The following is a 26536-nucleotide window of genomic DNA, read 5'->3' as shown; positions in this document are numbered from 1 at the left end:
GAATACAAAAGAATAAATATTACGAAAGAAAAGATAGCTGTATAAACATTTTAAAATGCCGCTTTATGTGTATTACATTATTCATAAAATTTGGTTTTCATACAAGCCGCCGAGGGTGAGAGATCAGAGGTGCAAAAATGTTTTCTCATATTCTAATGTTACTGGTAAGTCGTGGGGACTTATAAAAGAGGAATATGGCCACATTCACTGAAAGTAGGTTGCTGTGTGTTGAGTGAAATCTAAATTATTTAAGAGAGTTTTTTGGTCTAGGAAGTTACAGGTCTGTGTGCTTGGTTTGATATTTTAATGTTATAAATTCCTTCTAGTAAAAGACACATTTTTTTATAGATATTTATCATAATGCGAGATAATACCCGCATAAGTTAAAGACAATACCTAACTATTTAACTGGCAATCAAGTCATGACTAACAAAGTAAAGCCACTTCAATCCATAATTCTAATCCAAACGGTATTAACAATAGAAGCGAAATCAAAAGTTCTATCTGCACAGCGATTCCTATCAGTTGAGCGCTTGTTCAAGCCTTTCAAAGGCATCTTGTTTTAATGTCAGAGATTTTATCTCGGCCGCGGCTGCAGCTTATTCCTAGCGATAAAATTTAATTAAATAAAAAGAAACACTTTATTTAAAAGAACGAGCAGTAAAGCTGCGTCGCATCTGTTGATGGAAATTATGTAGATACGTTCAGCTCAGAGCTCCATACTACGGAAACTGTATTTAAAAACTGTACGCCCGGCGGAATGGATTATCCATTAACAAAATTGACTGGGCGCAGCAAACAAGGTTTCCGATTAGCCGCTGTCAAAAACAGCCAGGGCTCAATTTAGACTGAGACAAACGACAAATTGGTTTATAATAGGCAATTTAAAAGGTTATTTCGTATTTAATGATACAAAGATGAAGTATGCCCTTTGTTGTTGGAACTGTTTGAAAAGGTTTACAAGTAGACACCTACGTACAAAGTGTTTGCTCTCGTTTGGGACTTACATCAGTGTGTGCTCAAACGTACTTACAGATTACCCAACAGTCAGTATTCCGAGAACTGTCTGCAAGGACAGCTGGATAACCTATGTGGCAGAGACCTCTATACATTTACACTCGGCAACCATGTTTTACATTAGAATGGTGTTTGGAAAATCGAGATACGTATTGAATTTTTCTGCTCCTTTGTGTCCTTTATAGAGGTTATTATTATATTGTGCTTGTTCGCAAACAATGTAAAGAAACTAGAGACTGCGGCAATTTTGTTGGGACGACAATAGTCGGTCACATGGGATTCTCTCAGTTTGATATTCGTATTGTTGTGATCTGGCATCCGATCGGCCGGTTGAAGGTCGTGTTTACTTTCATACAAATTGTATTTACACAATGAAGCCCTTATAATATTCTTCTTTATTGAAACTTGAATAGTTTATAAAAGGTTAGGTATATTGAGTGAAATGATATGTGTACTTAACACACCTCGTTGAGTTTATTTGATATTGAAAGAGTTCAATTTAGTGAAACAGTTTTCGTAGTAACTTGAAATAATAAAAGTATTTTTGGATTACGTGGCATAGGGTATAATAAAAATATGGCAACCTAGGGCATTAAATACACATTATTATCAGCAATCCGAAACCGAATAATCATTTTCATACCTCTATTTCATGTCTGAAATTAATTTGAATAAAGAATTGTGTCATTTTGTATTTTTTGACGTGAAAAAGTGCTAGAATCTAGCCTATTTTCAATAAACGATTTTGACTTTGACTTTGACTTTGTGTAGATTTCGTACAAAGTTTTCCAATATATGACTAAAACTTATATGATTTTATACATCCTACGGGTAAAAGTTGACTAGAATTAAAAAAATATGATGTTTTAATGTTTTCATAGCCGAGAGTGTAAGAGTGGAAGTAGGAACAATCTCTCGTGATCCCAGCATTAGTTACATGATAGTGTGAAAGTTATCTAGTGCCGTATAAAATGTGACCAAAATAGAAAGCCAGTTGCGGGCAGCGGAGTTAGAATGCAGTAATTTCTTGTCAGTTTTATCCGGCTAACGTGAACACGGGCGGGCACGGTCGCTAACAAGTGGTCGCGTGCAGCTGAGCGCCGAGGACTCGTGGATTAACCACTCACTTGCTCCTTTTTCATTCTAAAATGCTAACCATAATTGTATTTTAAGGATCTGTTAATCTAGCAACGGACAAAGAAAATGCTTTTCCATTAATGTTTTAAACAATAGGGTAGTGTCCAGGGTCGAAATAATGAAATAATATTTAGTCCGCTTTTTAGATAATCAAAAAATATTGGATACGTATTTTTTCTTTTTTTAATTAAACATAAAATGACAAAGATAATACACTTCAAAAATTAGGAGTGGGGGCCTTTTACGTCACAGTGTCCTGAAAATAGTAGCAACTTGTGACGTCACACTCAACTTTAACACGCTATATCTTAACAAGTTCTGATCCAATTTAAAAAAGAAAAAATACGTATTGCTTAATTTTGGACAATCTACAAGACGGACTAATTATTATTTTTTAGGAAACTAGCCTATTCTGGTCAGCTTTTACTAAGAATTTATTTGCTTTATCGTAACTTGGTTTGGTAGAATAATTGAACTTTTGGTGTAGGTTTATGTGTCTTAAGTTGAGAATTGTATCCTAACACAATATTATAGTTTATTCAAAATTCAATTCGCCAGTTATTCTGAATGAATATCTTATATTATCCTGTGAAATAACATGGAGTTGTTGTAAACTTTCTTAAAGAGAACTTCAGCAGGCATCTATCGTATGTTCTATGTCTTAGGAATCAATTAACAATATACCCGGGGGTGTCATGAGTGGATACTAGATTATATTACTGACAATATGGACAGCCAGTAGCACCCACCTGCACATTAATAACATAATGCTACGTCACACTAGGTCGGATTTCGAAATCCAATCAGGAATTATCCATATGGAGTGTGTAGTGTTCCTGTTAATGGAACAATTCCACAAGATGAGCATGTATGTGTCAGTTACGTGAACGGGAACTTGCATTGGGAATCGCTTCTGAAACCCTATTTAATAGAGGATCCTATTATGTAGTGTAAAGCTTCAGTTGGTTACCTACTTAAGAGTAACTCCTAAGTAAACAGTCAGATTAGCTGGAACACCGAGTAGCACGAAGTTTGGGAAAGATCGAACCCAATTTCACTTGAACTCTGTATACTACTAGATTTCGAACGCGACTTTGTCCGCTTGGGAAAATTGCTTTGTTCAGCATTTGCTTAACTTTATGTATACGCCATTACAAAGTATCAATTCTACGACCTATTCCATCCAAATCAAGAGCATCAATTTTTGTGTAAAAATCTCATTTTCTGGTTTGTAATAAGTTCTTTTAGTGTAGACAAAAATCGCGTAGAACTTGGATTTATAAAACGGCAGTAAGCTGGTAGTGGCTACTATCAAAGTGTTCAATGTTAAGTAGTATTTAATTGAGTCAGTCACAGGATGAGACCATTTTTATAACAAACCGCGTACTTTGGTATACAGTTAGAACCGTCGCGTCCGTTTTGCGTCCGATCACTACCAAGTCATATCCGATCCCTGTCCCATCGGACAATGTGAAGGGAGAAGAGATAGTTAGAAGTTACTTGTACATAAAGTTTAGTATTTTATGTACTTTAGTAAAAATGCTTTTTCTAAAATACTTGCTGTTTTTCGTGGTTTCAACTTCTAGCTGCGCCTGGATGAGAAAGTATCTCTGTGTACCAAAAGTTAAGGGGTAAAAGCACGACGGACACGGACGGAAACCCTCGCATTTATATTATAATAAAAGTGAAGATTTAAAATTTTAGGAAAAAGTCATTATGAGGCAGAAATTTATCTTGGCTCCATCTTGAGATTAGCATTATAAGTACCGACGCTCCTTGCTGGGCGATCTAATAACCATTTACTGTAGTGCCATTTTCTGTTTAACATTTTAATAGACTTTAAATACAGCTTTATAGGTCGTTTGTAACCATTTTTAATACAATCAAATCCCTGAATATTTTAGATCCTTTTAGGTAAAGTTCAAAAGTTATGCCTCTAGGGCTTATAGATAATACAGATTGTAATTAAGGAATTGCCGTTTTAGCGGAGTAGTTTCATAGTTAAAGCGAGTAAAACTTGAGCTAAGGACTATCTATAACAGAGGGCAGTTCGTCTTTCTCAGCTCCTGACATAAAGGTAAGTGCGAACGCAAGAATGCATATCATCCTGCACGAGTGGAATGCACGAGAGGTACTCGTGGTAAGGATGGAGTCTGCATGTCTTGGTTGGAACATCTAGCATGAATTTTAAGGAGATATAACACGTTATATTAGAGTTATATCCAAGCTAACTCATTATACTACAAGACTTTATCTAGCATTAAGTTGACGGAGATAATAATAAACTTTAAATTGGACCATTTTTCCGTTCATGTAAAATTCATACTGCAATAAGTTGGGTAACTGTTGCTTTGTGAATTTGAATGATGTCGGTCATACTCAGAATCCAGTCTAAAGGGATCTTATAACCTTTCTTTTCTTTTACAGTCATTATCATATCAAACAATGACTAGCCTTATATTGACTGGAGTTATAATACACATTTTATATCTGTGTTTGTTTTACAACAACTAGGGTTTAATATACAAATTGTTGTAGAAAAAAAATAATCATCTATTGAATAATTTATGAACAGTACTTGGACATGATAAATAATAGTTGTTAATAAGTTTGCATATGCTAACATTCCCATAAACCGTGGAATCGAAGGATATTGTGAAGCAAGAAGTCGTGTAATTGATGAACTTCTTGTAATGGGTATTGGTTTTAATTAGTTATTAACACAATAAATAAGCTTTTTTCTGCTAAAACATTTTGATCAAACATCTGATTTATTTAAAGTATCTATTTATCTAACTACGGATGAAATGTTGTGGTGTATTTAGGAATATAATATATCTTACTAGAAATATAATTAAACTTATATCAATGTAAATTACACAAGAAATTAGAAAATCAAGATATTATATTGATATTATATTATATTATATAAAAAACAGCGCTAATGCAAAGAAGCGTGTTCTGCATGGCACCAAAAATATATAATAAGCTCCCAAAATTATGGAGGGAACAAAATTTGCAAACACTTAAAAAGATATTAAAACAGTTTTTGGTTAAGAAGGCATACTATACCATACATGAATTTTTAAATGACAAAATTTAACTATGACATTTTTTAAAAGATTACTTGGATTAATTTAACTGTAATTTGTAAATTGTAATTATTTTAACTGTAATGTAATTGTACTGACATTAATGATTGTACTGATGACTATAACTGTAATAACTATTATTATTTGGATAATATGAACAATAGAATTGTGATAATTTAATTAATGACATTGACATTGTAATCTAAACTTATCTTTATATTTGTACGCCGAAAGGCCAAACATGTCTGTGCTTTACCACGTTTTCTTTGTACCATCTGCATGTAACTCATGTTATGACAAATAAATGATCTATCTATCTATCTATCTATTCATCTCACTATTTGAATAAAAATAAGATTTTGAAGAATGCATTCGAGATATCAGTGATTAAATCGGAATATCGGCTTTGATAAACGTGATTAATAATCGTGGCGTAAAATATCTGCAGTTCAAACCACTAACCAATATTACGTTTAATCATTTGAGCTGATAAATTGTTGATGTTACACTAATTCGCTTAGTGGTAATCGGTGTTCGTTAATCTGTGGCTGCTCGTCATGTAGGTACCGCTGTACACTTCATTTTCGGAACAGCAATTTGAAATGTAGGTACAACTATTATAAATATAAAGTTGTTTGGTTGGCATAGGCATGTTCTTTGGTTTTTATATATCTACGGTAAAGTGTGTGTTCAAAGCATACGAGGAAAAGGTAATCGCGGAACCCCCTCTCCGCTATAGAACTTCCAACTTGCGTCCCACTTCAGCGTTTTTTATCTCAGTCTTCCTTAAACATCTGACATACTAGCAACGAGAAGCCTCCAATATACGAATGACTTCCTCAACTTGGCGAAGCAAATTATACTTTCTCTACTTCCCATCCGAAATTCCGAGAACGTGATTTTTCCGCCTAACTTAAAATTATATCTGTTAATGGATTTCTTGAAATGTAATAAATTCGTCTTTTCATGTTGGCTCTAATTGCGAGCTATGATCCTTGAAAGTCATTTGCAATGATTCCTCCTCTCTCCTTTGTACAAACAAATTGAGCAAAATTACAAATGGCAGCGAATATTTCATTTCGATAAGAAGAAAAAATACGCAAATTAAGCGTGGGATAAAACAGTAAGATTTCCATTTCTCTCGGTTATTATATTTCTTGTTCAAGTTGACTTTGTTTTGTCTCCGGCAGTGAAAACACTACTTTTAAGTGTCAACAATAAAAAAAAACGAACTAAAAAATAGGAAATAAATTTAATGAATTTAAATTAAGAAAACAGTGTTAAAAATTTCAATGAATATAAATTAATAATAGTGTGAATACAAAAAAAATATTTAAAAAAAGCGTGGAGTGCATGGTGTCAATAGTTATAAATATTTTATTGACAGATATAAGTACAGTGATTTTCATTTCGATAATATCTTAAAAAGCACCCCACGCTTTTTTTAAATATTTTTTTTTTGTATTCACACTATTATTAATTTATATTCATTGAAATTTTTAACACTGTTTTCTTAATTTAAATTCATTAAATTTATTTCCTATTTTTTAGTTCGTTTTTCTATAAAAAGCGTGTTTTTTAGTTTTTTTAAACTATTATTTATTTTCTACTTTTTAGTTTGTTTTCAAACTATTATTTGTTTTGTAGAATTAAAATTCTCTTTAGTATACAAAAATTTGTCAATATTAGAGAAAACGGCTAAAGATAATTATTGGAAATAAAAATTAACATCGAGTCCTGCCTTATCGACTGTAGAGAAAAATTCTAGAAAATTTTAATTAATTTTCTTACCTTATCGACTACAGATGAAAATTATATACATAAATTAACAAAGATCATATTTTGCAAATTGAAAAGCCTAGAAGTCGCGTGTCTAATGGATGTTACTAAGTTAATTTTGCCACCGACTTCTAGGCCGATGCACCTAAAATTAGTTTTTTTTTGCTTTTTAGTGTTTTGGGAACTCGGTTTAATTTTTTTGTAAAAAGGTTATTTATTTAAAGCTTTTCAGTGATACGAATAGTTGTCACTATCCATACAAGTGGGAAGTTCTCATCAATACAAAGAATATAAGTCCAAACGAGGTATTTTACATATTCAGTTGTCGAGTTCCCTTGACTTTCTCTGGTCTCCATCATCAGGTCAGCTCCAAACCTTCACTGTTGCATAGGTCTTGTCAATACAAATAATTTAAGCCCAAACACGAGGTAGTTTACATATTCAGTTGTCGAGTTCCCTCGACCCTCTCTGGTCTCCATCATCAGGTCAGCTCCAAATCTTCACAGTTGAATAGTGCTTTTAGGCGTACACCTAAGTGTCAAGTTTTTACCCTATGTATGCCTACAAGTTTTGAAGGTTGCCCTCGATTTCTCAGGGTTTCCATCATCAGATCCTGACCTGATGAATATGGGACCAACTGGCAGCTATTCCAAGTCGAACAAAAAAGGAATCACGTAAATCGGTCTATAAACCTCGGAGTAATCGATGTGTATGTGTAACCTCCTCCTTTTTGGGAAGTCGGTTAAAATGGAATAATTTTATCAAATTAGTGTATTGTCATCGGTCCTCAATAAATCTACAAAGTTTGAACGAAATCTGGCCGTTTAAAGTGGGTCAAAATCGCGCCCAAAGAAGTCGGTTACAAACAAACATACAGGTGAAGCTAATAAAAAGCGTGTAATAATACTTTGTTCTTCATTTAAATCGTTTCGTATTTCATTGAAGTTTAATTTGTTTTGCGTGTAGGTATGTATCATTTATTTGTTTTATTTAGTTGAATGTCATAATGTTCAGGCACAATTAGTACAACTAACTAACTAATGACAATGGAAACCAACTCATTGTAGGTAATTAGTTGTTATAAAACTTATAAGTATTTAAACTTTAATTTGCTATTAGGGCCATTTATTTTCATTGTAGTTCATAATTTAGTTCATATGAAATTTTGTTTAAATAGTTCATATGAATGAGAAGATACATTTTCGAAGTGATTTCACACCAGAAGGCTCAATAAGATGTTATCTCTGATATGTCACATTGGTTTAATGTGTTTCGTCAAGAAATTGGGTTCACGAGAAACTACTCGTGGCAGAATCGTATTATCTGTGAAACCTTTCACCTGAACACAATGCGTGAAGCCATTACCAAATATATTTCCAATCTTATATCGAAGGTGAGGTTGGTTTTCATCTCCAATAAAAGGTTGTGTGGATAGAAGCATGTTGCACGATAATAATGAATTTATGTTCTGACTTGAATGTAGAATGCTACGATATTTTTATTAGATAAATTTATACGGCTTTGGATTAGCTAGCTCACCAGTTTATTATTGCATAGATATTATTGATTTTAGAATATTCATTTCCATATTACCTGTCAGTTAAATATTGGTATGCAACTAATGCATTGGGTGAAATTAGTACTGACAGGCAATTAACCACTTATCGGAAACTCCCGGCTTACGTGCCGCGCCGCGCGCTGTTTGGGCTGCGTTTTCCGGGTTGCGCTGTGATTGACACCTAAAACGTGACTCGGTGTTGCCACTCCCCTACTATGATTACTCATGCCTAATCTCTCCGTCTGTCAATAAACGCCATCATGTCTCCCGGACCAGAATACCAACGACGAAAATACGACAGCCGAGGCACAATAAGGAGTTTAATTTGCCAGTCTGCGACACATTTGATCCCATTGACATTTCTGAACTTTAATGTATTAGTTAGTTTAGCAAGGACAGTGAACTATCCGTGTCTGTGTAGCGCGGAGGTGGCGATAGCACCGTAGCATTTTTACGAAAGTGGTTTGTTAGTGTGCATGTGTTGTAATAACACCACTTTGTTGGTAGTGGGTGTGTGGCCAAGCATGTGTGCGTGTGTGAATGGGCGAGGGTAGCAGGTAGCAAGGTACAAGGGGGGAGCGCGGGTGGGGCGGGGGGCGGTATCGACGCGCGCGCCGCGCATGCGCCAAGCTACTCACCTGTTGCCGTGAGGCCATGGAAAGATACTCTTTCAAATTAATATAGACACCTGATACCGAAATAAAAGCAAAGTTTCAAGTCCAAGGAAGGAATCGTTTCTTAGGCCCTATATCGGGCAAAAGTGACTTTCTGTGTAAAACTTGCCGAAATATAACTCCATGTGTGACTAACCTAGCAAACTTTTGACAGCTATAACATCAATTGTTTATTGAGTTGTTATGAAAAGGAACTCAACATCATTGAGTTACTAATAGTCCTTACATTTATTTTAGTGCATTGTTGAATAATTTAAAAGCGATATTCATAGATTAACATTTATAAAGTTGACGACGTACCACATTTCTATGAAATGTATATTTCTGTTAAACCGAGTAGGTGTTTAGTATTTACCATTTTATATCAGTTTAAATGCGTACTATAAAAAAATATCGGTGATTTAACTGTTTTTAATGAAAGCAAGAAATCAGTTTTTATTATTGAAAAAATTCTAGAATTTTAAAATTACAAAATCTGCTTCATAAAATATTATAGTATGGTCGCGAAGCACGTATTGGCAAAGCGTTTAATCAGCTGTTATATTTCCTCGCATTTAATGGGGTCACAGGAAGCAGTATAAATACGTATTCGTTTAATTTCGCAGTAAGTAAATCCATCTGTTTATGCGTGTGGTTTGTAATACGTCAGCCAGGCAAGGGTTAAGTGGTATACAATGTTTAGTGTTATGGAAAGGTCCTGTTAGTTTTTGTACGAATGAATATAGATCGTCCTCATAATGGACGCACAGCCTCATGTTTTATGATCCGAGTGAAGTGAACATTCGTCTTACCGAAATTGTATTATATGGAATGGACGGGTTATGTAGAACATTTTTCTGGGGTATCCATCTAAGGGAAAGCGTATTAGACATAAACATTGACATATTTCGTTACGGCTAAATGGAGTGATCGTAAAAAAATGTTTGATGGGAATGGCAGTACAGTTAGTGCTTTTAAATGATATAGCTTCATGCGGCCACGGTCTGGGTGGCGTGGGCGTTTACAGCTTTCTGAACTAGGGGGAACCGAACGTGGCGCATACCACAATTTTCCAAGAAAAAGTTAATTTAATTTTATTACAAAGTGGCTATTTATTAATACTAATACTAAGTTCCATACCCGCGTACTTAATATAATGAATTTAACTTACAACGTATTTTAACTGGAATAGCTTTTATTTCTAATTTATTTACCGAGCTTGAACCACTCTCGGTAAAATTTTAGTTTGCTACGACTGCTACGAGTGCTACGAAAGTGCTACGAGATCCTGGTGAATGTCATTTGGTTTTCTAAATAAAACGAAACGTTATTTAAGGTGTGCGGTAATTTTAGGTTTGTATCACTGTGAAAATTATATCTCTCTAGGCCTTATTGTTATTTTCAATTTTTATTTTATTTTTGGTAAAAACATAAAGGCAATTCTTTTGTATTTTTCTGTAATTGTAAAAGTTGTAAGTATCTAGGTTGTCGTACTCAATATACTACAAATATTACTGATACAAGGTATCCAATAAATATCTTCGTAAATTTTTTCAAGTGGTACAGCTACTACGAAAGTGCTACGAGATCCTTGAAATTTTTTTATGAAATCTATTTCGATTTTATCGTTTATTTTTAGATACTTGTAGGTAGTTTTGTTTACAAACTATTTATGACTACTAATGAATATGTCGACCGGTATTTAAGTTGATAATATCAATCGTGGAAATAATTTATTCCCAAATGTACATTTCTGGTTATTGATCTATCAATGGCATCTGCAGTAATTTCCTACTTGTATTATTTCGCCGCTTAACAGTGCGTAATACGTAATTACTATATGTTAATTGAATGGATATAGATATAGAGAGAACTAGAACCTATTTTTAGACCTACGCCTAAAATAACGTTCGTAAAATAGTACTCCATAACTAGCTGTATACGTATGTAGTTAATTTTAGAAGCTTTGCATTTAGTTTGATTTTGTCCGGATTCACGAAATTATTTTAAGTTATTTCAGCACACTGCAGTAGCTTTTTCGTTCACCTGAATGGGAGATTAAGAATCAATTTTTCTATACATTGAAAGACCGTTCCGTTTCCTTAGATAAAACATTTACCCTACAATATCCTGTACAACTCAGCATGTTGTTCCGTGCTCAGTAAACGACATTCACTTATCACGACGTTGATGGAAAAACGTGAAGAATATAGTTGACATTTATGTTATGTACGTTTATGGACTGCCGATGATATTTTATTAAAGTATATTCCATTATCCTGATCGCGTCATGGAGGGAGCGCTTTTCGTATACAAAACAAGGGCACTTCATAGAGGGGGCATGCATAAACAACAGACGTTACCTACTCTGTGACACCCACGACTCAACTATTTACATGTATTTGGAGCACAAACTAGACCCACAGGGAAACCAGTGCCGTTCTCATTTTGAAAGTAATTTTCATGTTGTCTCCGCTTCCAGCAGGTGATTTAGTCATCCTATTTATATGGTAAACTATTCTTCTGCTTTGCAGTTATAGAAGGTGAATATAAGCGACCGCTCATTAATTTCCGCAGCGACATTGTAACACTGAGTTTAAAATGTAACACACGAATACGAACATAATAAAACTGTTGGTAAACCAAACTACCGTAAAACTGAAATGTGTTTTACAACAATCAAATATTATGTTTCTGCTCCACAAATAAAATTGCGTTAAAATAAATACATATTAATATGTAACTCTTAGAACTGAAACGTGTGTGAACCAGACGTGGTCAGAACAAATTAACTAGTTAAATAATTTAGATAAAGTACAGAAGTTATTAATGTGAAAAGGATGTTCGTTACTTTTTGAACGGATTCGGATAAATTTTGATGTTGAAAGTATCCTTATTTAGTACAAAGGTTTCCCCGGAAATTGAGGAGTTTCCATACAAAGTGTAGCCACCGACCGCCGCGAGCGAATACAAGATAGTTTTTAAGGAAAATGCCGTATACAAATTATAGGAAGCTGTCACGATATTCTAATGAAAAAATGTTACAATGTAACGTAGTTATTCTTATCAATTAAATTATAGAAAATAAATGTAACAATTTTAAAATCACCTATATGATGATTCCATGAGGCCGAATCTTGTGTTGTTATATTGGACTCCCAAACTCAGTCAAGATTTTGGTCACTTCTTTTTTACAAACAAAATGTTTCTATTTTGTAGAAATGTAAATACGCACCAAAATATTACGAGTAAGTAAATGGATACATAAGAAATGATTAACAGTGGTGCTTACGACCACAAGAGAGTTTTCCCATGTTGCCTGGAGAGTGCTATTTTTCTTCAAGATTAATCTTGCCGTCCGTGTGATCTCCATTCAACATGTCAGTCCTTAGTCGGTCCCTCAGAAGGAGATCTAATCGCTACATTCAAAAGTGCCACTCTTAAGCGTTTAATTATCTGTTAAGAGGCTATTTGTCTTGTTATCGGTTAGTACAAAGTAATTCTACGCAGGGCTTTAAGCTTGTCTCCTTCGCTTTCGGCAATAAAGCGAAAAATTGGCGTATTCACGATGTCTATTACTCAGCCGTGAGTAATGGCAAATGGCTATTCCGAGGAGGTTAAATGCCTATGCTTTAAGAAATCTAAATTTCAGTCGTAAACGGAGACATTTTTCCAACGTAAAGTTTGAAGTCCGTTATTTTTAAATAAGAATTAAATATTTAGTACACTTCTCCATTTTATAAACCCCTATGAATGTTATAGGGTACCTGAATAAAAGAGCATTAAATAATGCTGTTTAGTATAAAATCGTGCGGGGAAAATGGCAAGCACGTTTGAACTTTGCGGAGACGTTAAAGCGGTTGTCTGTTTCCCTACATAAATATTTTATTTTTCCTTTATCTTGCCATAAAGCTTTCACCGCGAACGAAGCATGAGGTAAGTGGGTATTCTAATATTAGACACTCCAGGGTTTGTATCAGCTCAGAACCACACGTTCTGCTAATTTCAATGACATGTCTTTTTTATTTGCTTCAATCGGCACATCTATAATGTAGTAAACACTGTATTTAAAAATTCAATTAATTGGTCGATGTATTTTACAATCTATGGATGTCGTCAACAAGTGTAAACATATTAGTTAACAAGTGTTGTAGTGTAGTCGGAAGTGCCTAATGGACCTGTTGCACGTGACCTATGAACACTGTCTTTAGCACAGCTACAAGAATGTCCGGCCTCGTTATCTAACCAAAAACTTGCCTTTTTATACGTAACTATTCGTTTTTTGTTCCAAACGAAAACGCAACACTACTTTTATTACAAAATGGTAAAATCTCGTCGTTGCCCAAATATTTTGCGGAATGAAAGTTTATGCAGTTGTCAAATTAATAATTAAAAAATCTCCACAATCTTTTAATAAATTCACAAAACGAACGAAGAATTATTAAATTCGGTAACCGCGAAATTCATATGATTTAATTGGATACAGTTCATTAAAATAACTGAATGATTTTGGGTATTGCGGCCGCACAATGTATTATATCCAGCAACTGGCAGCCACTAACAATTATAACAACTCGACAAGGCAATTAACATGGCCATTCGCACAAAGCCAGGGAGTTTACCATGAAAAATGTACTCACTGTGCTTCCGCGAAGTCGACTGATGCAAATGCTCTGATTCACTTTTGTTTTTAACATTATAAGAAGTCCTCAATCACTTTCCAGTAGTTTCCAGTGAGTAAGTACTAGACATGTCATCGTTTTTTATTAACTGTTACTTATATCTTACATTCTGTAAGTTGGGTTTTGTCTAATCACCCCCGTCCGGGGAAAGCGTCTTTCCGTAACCGGATGCTATCAAAAATTATCTTACTATGTCCTTTTCCCGGGTCTAAGCTATCTCCCCAGATTTTCAGCTTAAATAGTTGAGCCAATCTTGAGTTATAAAATGTGTAACTAACACGACTTTCTTTAATATATGTATGTATATAGATTTATTGTCCAACACAATAAAATTAATACTTACTACATGGTAACTAACAAAGCTTAATCACCAAGGAGCTGGTTTTCAATGTTCAACTTCTTACGAAAGCCACTGACTAAGAGTATGTTTGGTCCGTATCTCATATTTGGCAGCAAGATTAAACGGAGCGGAGATGAGTTGTGTTCAGTTCATACCTATAACGGAAATAGGTGTGAGGAGGTACCAAACAGTTTACAACGATTTGAAGCGGGCTGTGGTTCTTACTATCATAATTTCTAGCTCACCTCCATGTGGTGATTTTATATAGAGTTCAATTCCAAACACCAAGTCAGTTTTCCGAGCCAAAACATTCTCATTATTTTAAAGTATTTATTCGTTAAAGGTCACTTATTTGCTTATCCTTCTCGAGTTAGTTGTTGTCCTAATTTAATTTGAATGAATAAAAAAGATCTGATACCTACATCTAAAACTAAATAGCGTCGACTTTGTATACTATAGTAATTTTCTTGTTTGCATATGTTCATGTCGAGTACAGTAAATAATGTCTGATTTGCAACATTTCTACGTAACAACCGAATGTATTATTTGCATGTTTAATTTACATCGGTTTAAGCACACATCGAGAGCGAGTGCTTTCATCAAGTGGTTTAATTCACCGTATTGTATTACTGATACTACTTTAAGCACAAACAGATGGGAATTCGGAATTTATTTATCAGTGCAAATAATTACATTTACTACTTTCAATATTTTATTTGTGCTATCGGAAATAATTTAATTCAGAAGTTTTCAATCGAATAAATTGTTTGAAATATTAATATTATTTACGAAAGTACTGGAGTGATATATGGGAGTCAAATGGAACGTCATTAGGTAGTAGTTCACGTTTGACATTTGATGTGACATTAGTGAGTGAGTGTAGAGTCGAGCTACAGGTGAAAGGTGTATATCGGAAAACTTGTTTAGTAATAAACAACTTTCATCGTAATCTTCATAACTTTTCACTATCTATAAGAATATCGTGACATTTTCTGCTTTTGAACCGAAAGAAACCTTATGTAAGCTTTGGTCCATCTATATTTTTAAAAAATAAGGAAAGGTACTGTGTTTGTGTTCATAAATGATGCTACAGTTAGGCAAAACGTATCTGAAAATATATATTTTTTTCTGATCATCACAATACGAAAACAAAAATCCTCAATTTGTCTACAACATAGACGTATTTTTTGTGATTCTCAAAAGGTTTTGAGCACTCAATTTAAGAAAATCGTGTTTAAGTTACGCAAAACTTTCTAAGTTAGATCTTCTCGATAAGATAAAAAATAAATTAAGCTGTACTACACTTTCATATTTTTGCAAGACAGTAATTTGGATTTTATGTATTCAAAAACAAAATATATAAAATTACTTTTTTTGCACAGTCTTTGAATACCATTTGCTTTTATTTTTTATGTTTTCTTTATCTATTTGATGTTTCGTGTAACGATAATCGCCGCAAGCAAGCTTCAGCTTGCATTTGCTGCCAGTATTTTTTCTTTGTCAGGACAAAGCCTAAGGGAATAAATATGACATAAAAGTAACATTGTTTCAAACTTCTATTTTTAAATAAAGCAAAAAATTTAAACAATGATTGATTAATTGGTTGTGTAAGCCAACATTTGCGTTCAAATTGTTTCAAAATTTCTTAGTTGTACTTAGCATAAAAAGTATCTCTGAAATCATCACGAGTATATCTGAAATCGAATACAATTGCAATAGCCGCTTCAGACCTCAGGCTGTAATCCGAGCGATTTTATGAAATCTCTTACCTCTTCTGATATTAAAGGTTTTAAACAGCTTCCCGGGACTTTATAAAAGGATTCCTGAGAATCGGAATACCAGAACAACTATGCCAGAATTAGATTCAACGAGACCTTACACAAGTCTAAAAGTCTCAGAGATCGTTTTATTTTGCGTACCAATAAAGTTATGCTATCAATATCTGTGTAAAGTTATTTTTAGATTTCTTATTTTAGGAAATTGTAATCGTTTGTCTAAAAATAGATGAAAGTTTCTGTATTATATATGGATACATTTGTATTCCTGGAACTGACTCCTACAGTATTACATCTCTTTACGGAGATATTGCATGTATTGTTTATTTAATCAATTATATTAACAAGATTATTGCAGGCAGTAAGAATTTATTTATCTTTAACCCCAAATTATTATCATCAATGGAAACAAGGCAGTCATTTCATATTATTTTTGGCCTATTCAGTTGCTAGGTACCTACATATACTTTATGCGTACATAAAGTAAAGTTTTTCAGGCGGAGTACATAACAATGCGAGGGATAATCACTCTGAACACACGGGAGGTATTATCCAGGTCAGTCACGAAAATCTTTATAACAACCGTAACTAAGAGTAGGGAGAACTAGAGTCATTATAAAAGTTGTAACTTAACTACTAACGAGGACAATGGGTTCCCATTGTCCTGGTTTCTTTACACAAAAACAGACATTGAGCCCAAGGATCAAGCTTACTTTACGAACAAACTTTCATCTAAGTTTCATCATTTTGTGGAAATGTGAATATTCTAATTCTAGCATCGACAGACAGACTTATAATAAAATGTTTGGAATCATGCTCAAACTATTTCCACTAGTGGAAAGGTCACGAAGTCGACTGTGAAAAAAGGGCAGTGTGCATACGATAAGTGTTCAGTAATGATAGCGGGTAAATCAATCGCTGTCCTAACTCCACAACTAAAAATGAAGGAATGGTATTGGAAATATTTTAGATACATATTTTACAATTCAGTATTTTTTCGTATGGTGCTGAAATTAAATGAACCTATTATAAAGTTTCTTAACTTGAAGTAATACCTTAATTATTATGTAATCAATTCAATCAATCGGTCGTAATCGACTATGAAATTTAAGTTGTAACAGAGGACTAAACGCTCCACATGTAAGGAATAATTTGCATTCAGTAATGTTTCAGCTTTGTAAAATGTATGTAGATTACGATACTCGTAGAAGGCGCAGCTGGAACAATATCCAATTGTTGTTCTGATAAAATTGAGATAATGTGGTCATTGAGACGATAGCGTTCTATATTTAGAGTAAAAGTTTGCCGACGAGAAAAAATAAATACGGCGGTGGGAATTGGTAAGGGTGTCACGTTCCTGGGCGTACGTGGTGCGTCGCTTCTCAATCAAAGAGTAGGGACGTGTCCGCAGGCTCCGACGGAGCACCGCGAGTCTTGCGCTTCGCACACTACGTGCCATCTCCTACACAGCCCTGCGACACATCGAGTGTTCCCGCTCCCACATACTTCTTACACTATGCATCCAGAATGTTAATACACCCCTCTTCGTTCTCATTAAAACAGGGTTATGAACTTTTAATTGCCAAAGTTTAGCAAATTATTCTTAATTCCAATGTAAATGTACCTATAAAGGTCGAAGGAATAATAATACTAAAACAAAAATGTCGCATTGCTTAAAGAGTTTGTAGGTATGCATTTAATTATTTTAACGTTTTCATTTCGAAGAAAGCTCGGCGTCTGTGGTTTTCATAATTGGTTGGAAACATGCGAATTAAAACTATGTGAATATGAATAGGATTTTTTCGGAACTTCGCATACTCTAGTAACCAATCTATGTCGCTATTTATCTGCAGGACATCCGAGTAACTTTTTATTGAAATCTTTATAGCAAATATTTCTCAATTACTTACAAGATTTCTTTAGAACGATGCCAAAATTATCAAAAGAATGAGATCTTAAGAGATTTATGATAGATCGCACGATTTTATCCCCTATCAGAACTCGGGAGGTGTGAGCGTATTCTGGCCACCGATAAGGGAAAAGGCTTCAACCTTATTATTGGATTTACACAAAATGGAAAACAAATGCCGGCAATTTAGGCGAGGTTCAGTTATTATGGCAAAAATATGTTAAATTTTATTGAGGTCTTTTGTACACAATTAAGGCATATTGTTTAGATTCGAGTTAAGTTTGCAAGAGCACCAATCTAAATTGGTAAGTATAATGAGTACCTACTTGGAGTGCATAACTAAATAGTTCTCTATGATTAAGACAAATCATCAGTTTTTAAGTGACCATGTGTGGCAAGCCTATAGTATGAACGAGAATATAACTCCTAGAGGAGGCGGCCACTGAGCACCTGCTAATAATTAGCTCCAGTCGGCACGGGGGTGACGTAGGTAGCACGTTGACGACAGAACATTGTCACCCGTCGTGCAGAATACCGGAATGGACAATGCATTCGGGATTTCAACCACAGTTACCGCACCTGTTCATGCCACAGTAAGCCTAAATAATCGAGTTCAATTGTCGTAGATCGACTACCGATGAAGTTATGATGTGCCGGCTCGCTATAGATTTGCTTCATGAGATAAATGTGAAATACACGAGCATATCCAATTTTTACGAAATTGATGTTTTTACATCAATTTGTTAATACTCTGATTCGAACTTCTCGTGAATCATCGGAACTGAGCTCGAAACTCTGTTGTGTATACGTTATAACTTTATAGAGGTATATAAGCAACAGCATTTTGTATAGTATCCTTAATCTTCGATAACACTTAATGATTACCAAACAGGTACCTATAAAGTTTCCGAGCTCGCTTGCATATATGTTTATTAGGAGCTTCCGCTTATCGAAAACAATAATTTTTACAGTACACCTACGGCAAGAAAAACCGAGTTGTTTGTTGTAAGAACGTAGAGATGCGTGGGTCTGTTTGCTGCCAACACGAGTTTATGTTTGCTAAAAAATGTAAAGAGACTTACCAATTTGGGGCACGTCATACGGTCGGCTGGAGCGCGAGGCTCGCAACATCATTTGGCTTGCTATCTCCGAGGGAAGCTGGTGCGGGGTTCGCTTGTTGGTGCGCGCGCGGCGGCGCTCGTTGTGCAGCGCGCCGGGCGGCAGCGGCGGCGGCGAGTGGTGCGCGTACGCGTCGCCCGGCGCCGGCTCCTCGAACAGCTCGTGGAGCGGGCGGGAGCGCGCCAGCTCGCGGCCGCTGCGCCACTCGGCGGGGTAGCGGCGCGGTGCGGGCTCGGCCGCCGAGCGCAGCGCCAGCGCCGCGAGTACCGTCGTCACGCAGCACACGCGCATGCTGACCGCCCGCGCCCCCCACCACACGGGCATCGCCTGCTACTAAGTACACAACACGATGAGACCACCCGCTGGGCGCATGCCCGACCACATTATTCGATCTTCACCGCTTATAAACGGACCTTTTCCTTTTCCGCTTCAGTTCAGAGGTCTCAGGATGGCACTAATTTTAATGATGAGTAAAGTCCTCCCTCTATCTGAAACAAAACAAAATTTTTTTTTAAGTCAATACGCAATGTGAAGATAATGCTATTTTGACTATTATGGTACCTACGTATAGGCTATGACATTGAAGTTGAGACCATAAAGAATTCATGTGTTCTTTCACAGAAATCAATCGCAAAAAACAGGTAGCTGTTCTAACTAAACAGTGCCTCTACCTTAAACTGATAATGCCAAAACAAAGAATATATTGACGTACTAAACTAATTGACTAGATTCAATATCATTCAGCGGAACGTTTTCACGCTCTACTTGCAAAAGGTTTGATTACTTGAAATTAGATTTTATACGAGCAGAATAATTTGTAAGACAAACAGTACGACGGTTAACAAAGTTTAGCAACCTCTTCTGCGTTTATCCAGAAAATTCTTCATAAAGAAAATTGTGTCGTTATACTTCTAACAATAGCTGAATTGTGTAATGGAGAATTGAGCAATATTTGTCAGCAAAAGCGAAGTGAAATATAGGAACCGGTACTAGTATGACGTAAGATATGTTAAGTCTAGTCTTCTTTATCCTAGAGCGCAGTAATAGGATTCATGTGGCATTGATGTAGACCCAACACAACATACCGCCGACATTACCGTTGAGGATACTGAAAATGTGGAAAGTTTTACAATAAAAACAAATTAACTGTGGTCCAAGTGCGGCTTTCGCGTCTGTTCTACGGCGACTTTCAGTATGAAACTTTTTCCTTAATCTTATTTGTAAGGTTGACTGAAGAGAATCGCAAAGTAATATTAAAGAACCCGTAATGAATTACAAACAATGTTACTGATCGCTGACTAGCTCTCACTGAACAACGACACTCTGTAACAAACCGAATTCCCTATTCAGTTACTTTTGCAAAGTTTATTTCTGAAACTCGTTTTGGTTTCTACATCACAAACATTGGTTCTTTTGATTGGTTGCGATTACTGTGAAATAAATTGTTTTTTTCTTCTTATATTTCTATGTAAGTTGTTATACTGTCATGAAATTTTAAGCATTTTTTACTTGTAAAAAAAACAGTTAAAGTCACGCAGTGGAGTACCTATATCTGTGTGTGTGTGTGTATATACTTTACACAAAGGGCGAACTGTAAGTCAGCTATGTGGCAAGTGATACTGCTGAGTTGCAACATCAACGGGATTGTCAACAGACAGGTAACGGGTTAATAACATGGTTTCAGTTGGCCACTGACGGGAAGCGTCACGGGTCGGAGGACACCGCTATGTGGTCACTAATCTGCTTGCTTGATAGCGTGCTACTGGCACCAGTCCACTTCGGCGAACACAGAACAATCTATACAAGGAGGCTTTACGTTAACTAAGAAGGAAAAACTCTACCAAACAACTTATGATATACTCCTATGAAACAAAAATGAACGATAAGGAAAATGAATGATTTATTGCGGAAATATATACACAAGTAGGTAATTAGATACGGAAATAAAACAGCTCTGGAGGTCTGCACTGTTTTTATGTGCCTAATTGCTATATCAACTCAAACATGCTGTTTGTTGCTAAGTGTTCATCTCGACTGAATATACTGTGAATACGGCCATCGTTTGTAAATTGAAGCCACACTTGCCACCTGTAACGCGTAGGTTTTAAATGTCACAGCGGTATTAACCGGTAACTGATTACTATAGGACGCGACGCCTACGTTCAATGTGCGAGTATCTATGTAGACACCTGTTTGTGTCAACAGATTTTGGCTGTTAATGAATATTATTTATGGTGATTTATGGTTATTGGTGCGTGGCGAAAGTCGAGTGGGAATCCCACAAATTGTGTTACTTACAGTCGGGAATTATTGGAAAAGGGAGGGAGGACGGTTTGGTTTCTCCTCTGCTCAAATGTTTAACATGCTTGGTTAGATCTAATCTTTATACTCCCTAGACAAAACGTGATTGTAACTCATTTAAAAAGAGGGAAGCCGATTTTTTTAGTAAAAATAATTGGAATACTTATTGTAAAAATTTAACACACGATGAGACGGACGTCTGGAAGCATCAACAATTAAATGGGATGCTTGCTTGAAAATTCACACTAACATTATAAAGCTATAGGTACTAGTATGTAATATAAAAAAATATATTGTAAGATAGCCCATTTATCGAGGAGGACTAAGTGTAGGCTGAGTTTCACTATCGTGCCCTGTGTAGTTGCATTTAGGCCCGAGCGAAACCGCTTGCGGATCTAGTAACTTTATTTAAAGTATTATCATACTTTACAATTTTAATTGCACAATACTGAATAAATCACAAAATGATCTGCTTTCAATAGGCATCGTTGTAATGAGTGGGTATTTTGTTAAAATTCGTTCGCGTATCGCATAAATTACAAATGTTCCTTAAGAATATTCTTGCTATCATAATGATGAATACGAAATTAATTTTGGGTTAACGCACAAATACAATTCGTTTCAGTGAAATGTCTATCCATCAACGCTAATTGTTGTCTAACAATTACTTGGAGGCGTCTGACGATGAATAATCCACAATCTACTGATCCGACAATATCCAAACACAGATCGGTTTTATTTTATTGTTTGCTTACAATTTGCAATAACATTATATTCCGCATATTTTTTTGTAATTTACCATCATGAGACATGTAAAGAGAGCCCTAGAAAGGAATTCATTAGTAACTAGAGTGCGTCAGATAAAAAAAAAATAGAAAATGCTTGCATCTTGCTGAAAAAGTCTACCATAATACTCGTATAACCTCGAGTGCGCCAGTATAGGATAGCCCGTTAAATAAGAAAAAAAAATGGAAACCGTCAGATTGTGTGTCAGATGGGATGGGGATTAATCATGAGCTAAACAAACAAGTATTTATAGCTTTCGTAGGCTCCAACTCACATTCTCCCCGAATTACTGAAGCGCTCAAAAGAATATATTTATTTTCTTTCTTTCATTTGGTAACCACTACTATAGTGGTCGAGTAGTAGTACAAGTATACTCTTTAAAAATCATGTCTGTGTGTTTTCTAACTATTGAAGCGGAAACATTATTTAACTTTTCATTCTTGTATTGAACTTATCTGGAATATCCAATAGGCCTCTATCACGCTAGAGAATCAACGGATTTAGCATCATTGCCTCCCCTAGTATATTACGCTTGTATTTCTATCGCCATGTTATTCGTGTCATCATCCTATGTAATGAGATTCAGCCACGGATTCAGCCTATTGCTTTCCTAATGGAAAATCAAATATAGTCAGGCTCAGAGATCGATTTGGGGATTCTAGTAACTCCTATAACCTATGGCCTTATTTGTGCTGGGATAGACACTCGTGTTTATTTTTTTCACCAGTCTGATCACTAGATGGTAAGCGACTGTGTTGTTTTTGTAGCGTTAAACCTGAATTAGATATAGGTAATAGTCACGTAATTACAGATGATTTTGTACCGTACGATAATGTCGATAGGGTTTTGTAATCACATGTAAGCTCATTAAAATATTAGCAACATGTATCGGCAATATCGGTGGCCGCTCTATTAATTACCTGCTCTAATACAGATGTTGGCTCCCACAGGATTTATGATAAATGTACATTTGCACAAGATAACGCGGTCCAAAAACTAATTAGATATGTATTAAAGTTACAAATACATATTTAGCATAAAAGAAAACGATGCTGAAAAACTACTTTTAAGTTTTATACAAAATGGCCTGCAACAAACTGTCTCCGAGTGATTTCATAAGTGTTCCGTAACGCCTTTGGCACGGAACACTAAAAATGAAATTTGGGTTAAAAGAAACCTGATCGATTCCAATTCCCATATATTGAGACAAGACATCTAAATGTAATAATTTACTTATATAATATTTTCGAGGATACTCCTACGTCAAACAATCATGTATATGCTGTAAATTCCAAGACCAAAGCACTTTGTAGTGTAACACGTAACTTTACCGAACTCGGCTTATTTCATCCCGTGGGGTTAACAAATCATCATATCGACCGGCGGGTATGGCACCTCCCATTGACTGCTAACGTTATTGATCAAAAGGAAGGTGCCGTAGCCACCACGCTTCGTGGACAGATGGGTGTTCACAAATTGGGTGTCATTAAGTGACTGGAGGTCGTTGCTGCCCATTACTGAAAGTTGAAGGTTCAAGATAGGTGGAGACTATAGTTATTTCATCTAAAGCATTTATTTGCCTCTCCATTATTTGCAGTCTTGTAAGACTGTGGAGGCGGGTTACAGATCAGATCTTTTCATAACATGAATCAAGGGTGAGTGGCCATCCCAGTAATGAAAGATACTTTACTCTGATTCCCTTACTTAACTTACTGTCTGTTAGTGCCTTCGCGAAAACCGCAAAGAAAATACGGGAAATTCTCGAGAATCCGGATTATTTTTATCTCAGATTCTTTAGGTACGCTCAAACTTGCTCAAATACACTTGAAACGAAATTGACGGCGATTTGAGCTTCCAAAGTTGGTCCGCGTCAATACATTCGGCGCGTCGTGACGTTCGCATTGAATTTCTAAAGAGACTACTGTACATGACTTCCAGCTGACATAACTCCACTCCAATTTACTAATTTAATAACTCTAATATTATCTTATACTTCGAACTTTCTAAGGGTCAAGGCGAAGAGATGCTTTTAATGGAACAGTTACCGAAGGTTCCCAAAATCAAATTAATTATCTAGTTTGTTGGTTAGTTACGCCAACTAAAACTAAACACAAATATATTGGGCAATATTATGAAATGTTTGGTATTAATTCGAAATATATTTAGTGCTGTAAGCTAAATTAAGATATTTATGTGGAATGTTCAAGTTTACCACTATAATTCAAAGGTCTGTTCCTAACAAGAAAACATTGTATGAAAAGATAGCAAATAAAAATAAGTTTAGCCTTTCTAATGTAAGAACTGTGAATGCTATAAGGGCCGAAACCTGTGGCGTGGCTATATTTATAATCGGGTGGTGCGCGGTGGGCCGTTGACGTCATCGCGAGGGTCGCGGGCGCCGAGGCTCGGGGGCGGCGGCGCGCCCTCCGATACGCACTTGCAAATTCGCACCTCCATGAATGGAGGAATTAAATTATCCTTAGCCGCGCGCCGAATTTACACGGACCTGACTTGGAACGCCAAATGCCTTTTTAATATGTATTTGTTCTGCTGGTTTACGATTTCGTCTGTTTATTGCCACCGTGACTCATTTTTATCCTTTCAGGTGTGTTACACGTGTGAGTGCGACTGAAAAAGCAGTAAACATCTGTGAAACAAGAGCACTTTCAGCACGCGCTGTCTGGAAGATTTATGGTCAGGAAAGAACAAAACACTTGAAAAGTAACTAAAAATTAAGACTAATTTCGCAGGTTAAGTTTTCTATTGTTGCAAGAACTTCACCTACAACATTCTAACCATTATAGAGTTTAGACGAAGTAATTACCTCGAGACAAAGTAGCAGGATCTTAGAAACAATTTACTTTCATGGGCTCAGAAACGACACTGACTGAAATAAAATGTTACATATTAATACAACTACCACGTTATCTGGTTATTTCAGTTCCCTATTTACGACCAAAATAACCAATTGAATGTTAATCTGAAACGACATTTGCAGCATGGTTGTTGCTTGCTTTTCACCCAATTTCCTATTCAGTGAACTATTTAATATTGAAATAATTATTTTAATTGATAATGAATTGAAAACTGTTCATTTGACGTTATAATGTTTGGTAATATATAAGTATATCTAGGCATGAGTTAATGATTTAGAGCATCTAGAAGTGTCGTGAGGAGGACGCGCCGGGCCGTGCTCCTCCGAGCGGCGAAGGTGCGCGGTGCGTGCGCTTCAGCAAATTGGCCTGTTCCGTGTCCCCACAATAATTCCACTTGATGTGGGTTTCAATTCAATTATACGTATCACGCAACACGCTGCTTAACCAAGCCACGGGTAAGAAACTACGCAAATAAATACAAAACTTTTATAGGCATACCTAGCGAACTAAAAATAAAGTAATCGTAAAACTACATTTAGACCAAAGCTAAATTTGTCAACTTTCTATACCATTTTCGTTCAATGTTTGTATGTTCATTATAATATAATGAAATACGTATAAATTGTATTTACCTACAATGGGTAGTAACAAAGCCAAGTTACTACGGTTATATTTTCTTGGCAGAGTAATATAATAAGCTGAGATGAATACTGCTCAGTAAGCCGGGATAAATCTGCGGAGTTATATTCTCGCATTTTTTTTATTTGTGCAAATTATTTGAGGTCATGTGCCGTCTATTACAAATATGATTCACCTCTTTGGTGCTTCAGGGATTTCATTTTTCCTTATATGTACAAAGGTTGAGAAGAATCGATGCGTCCCAGGAGCGGAAACTTTAGAGATCATATTTCGAAAAATATTACGGATTTCTACGACTCGGATTTTCGTATTAAACAATAAAAATGTTGTTCGTAATAAATTTTCCTTCAAGCATAATCGTCGGAACGTAATCTGATTGTGTTACAATTTAATTAACTTGAGTGAAGCAGCACACATTTTAATATAATAATTTGTTGGAAAACGGCTTTTACATTCAGGATCTTATCAACCAAAATTGCACTAAAAGCTGTCTGTTTAATTAAACCCTGATATTTATCTGCTCTTATTGTTCTGAATTCAAAGGTTTATCTTAATTTAACTGATTTTAATTGTTGTCGTTGTTGTGTGGGATCATTTTCATTATTTATTTTGGTTGTATAAATATTATCAATAGGATGGAAACGTGGCTAGGAAAATTACAGTGCCAGCGGCAAAAAACAAAACGGCAAATGGAACGGTTTGCAACATTTTTAATTGGTACAACACATGAGGAATAATGAGATTAGCTATAGGTATTTTAATTTTGTGATCTACAGTACTAGTAGTATGAGTGTTTTTTCAGTAGTGCGCTGACAACTTTTGTTAAATTACTTGAACTATTGAGAGTATCGGCAACTGCAAGAGATAGTACCT

General features: G+C 35.6%; 1 protein-coding gene across 1 annotated transcript in view; it reads right to left on the bottom strand.

The window, feature by feature from the left end:
* Jeb (jelly belly) overlaps positions 1-26536 on the bottom strand; it is a 79005-nt gene that overhangs the window by 37179 nt on the left and 15290 nt on the right. Inside the window, exon 2 of the mRNA XM_049847430.2 lies at positions 19025-19549. Within this exon, the coding sequence (XP_049703387.1) occupies positions 19025-19385 (361 nt within the window). The 5' untranslated portion in view covers positions 19386-19549. The remainder of the gene's footprint in view (positions 1-19024; positions 19550-26536) is intronic.

This window comes from Helicoverpa armigera, chromosome 7 (assembly GCF_030705265.1).
Source record: "Helicoverpa armigera isolate CAAS_96S chromosome 7, ASM3070526v1, whole genome shotgun sequence".
NCBI classification, from domain to species: Eukaryota; Metazoa; Arthropoda; class Insecta; order Lepidoptera; family Noctuidae; genus Helicoverpa; species Helicoverpa armigera.
Note: the sequence above shows the minus strand (reverse complement) of the source record. Positions and strands in the feature narration are given on the sequence as shown.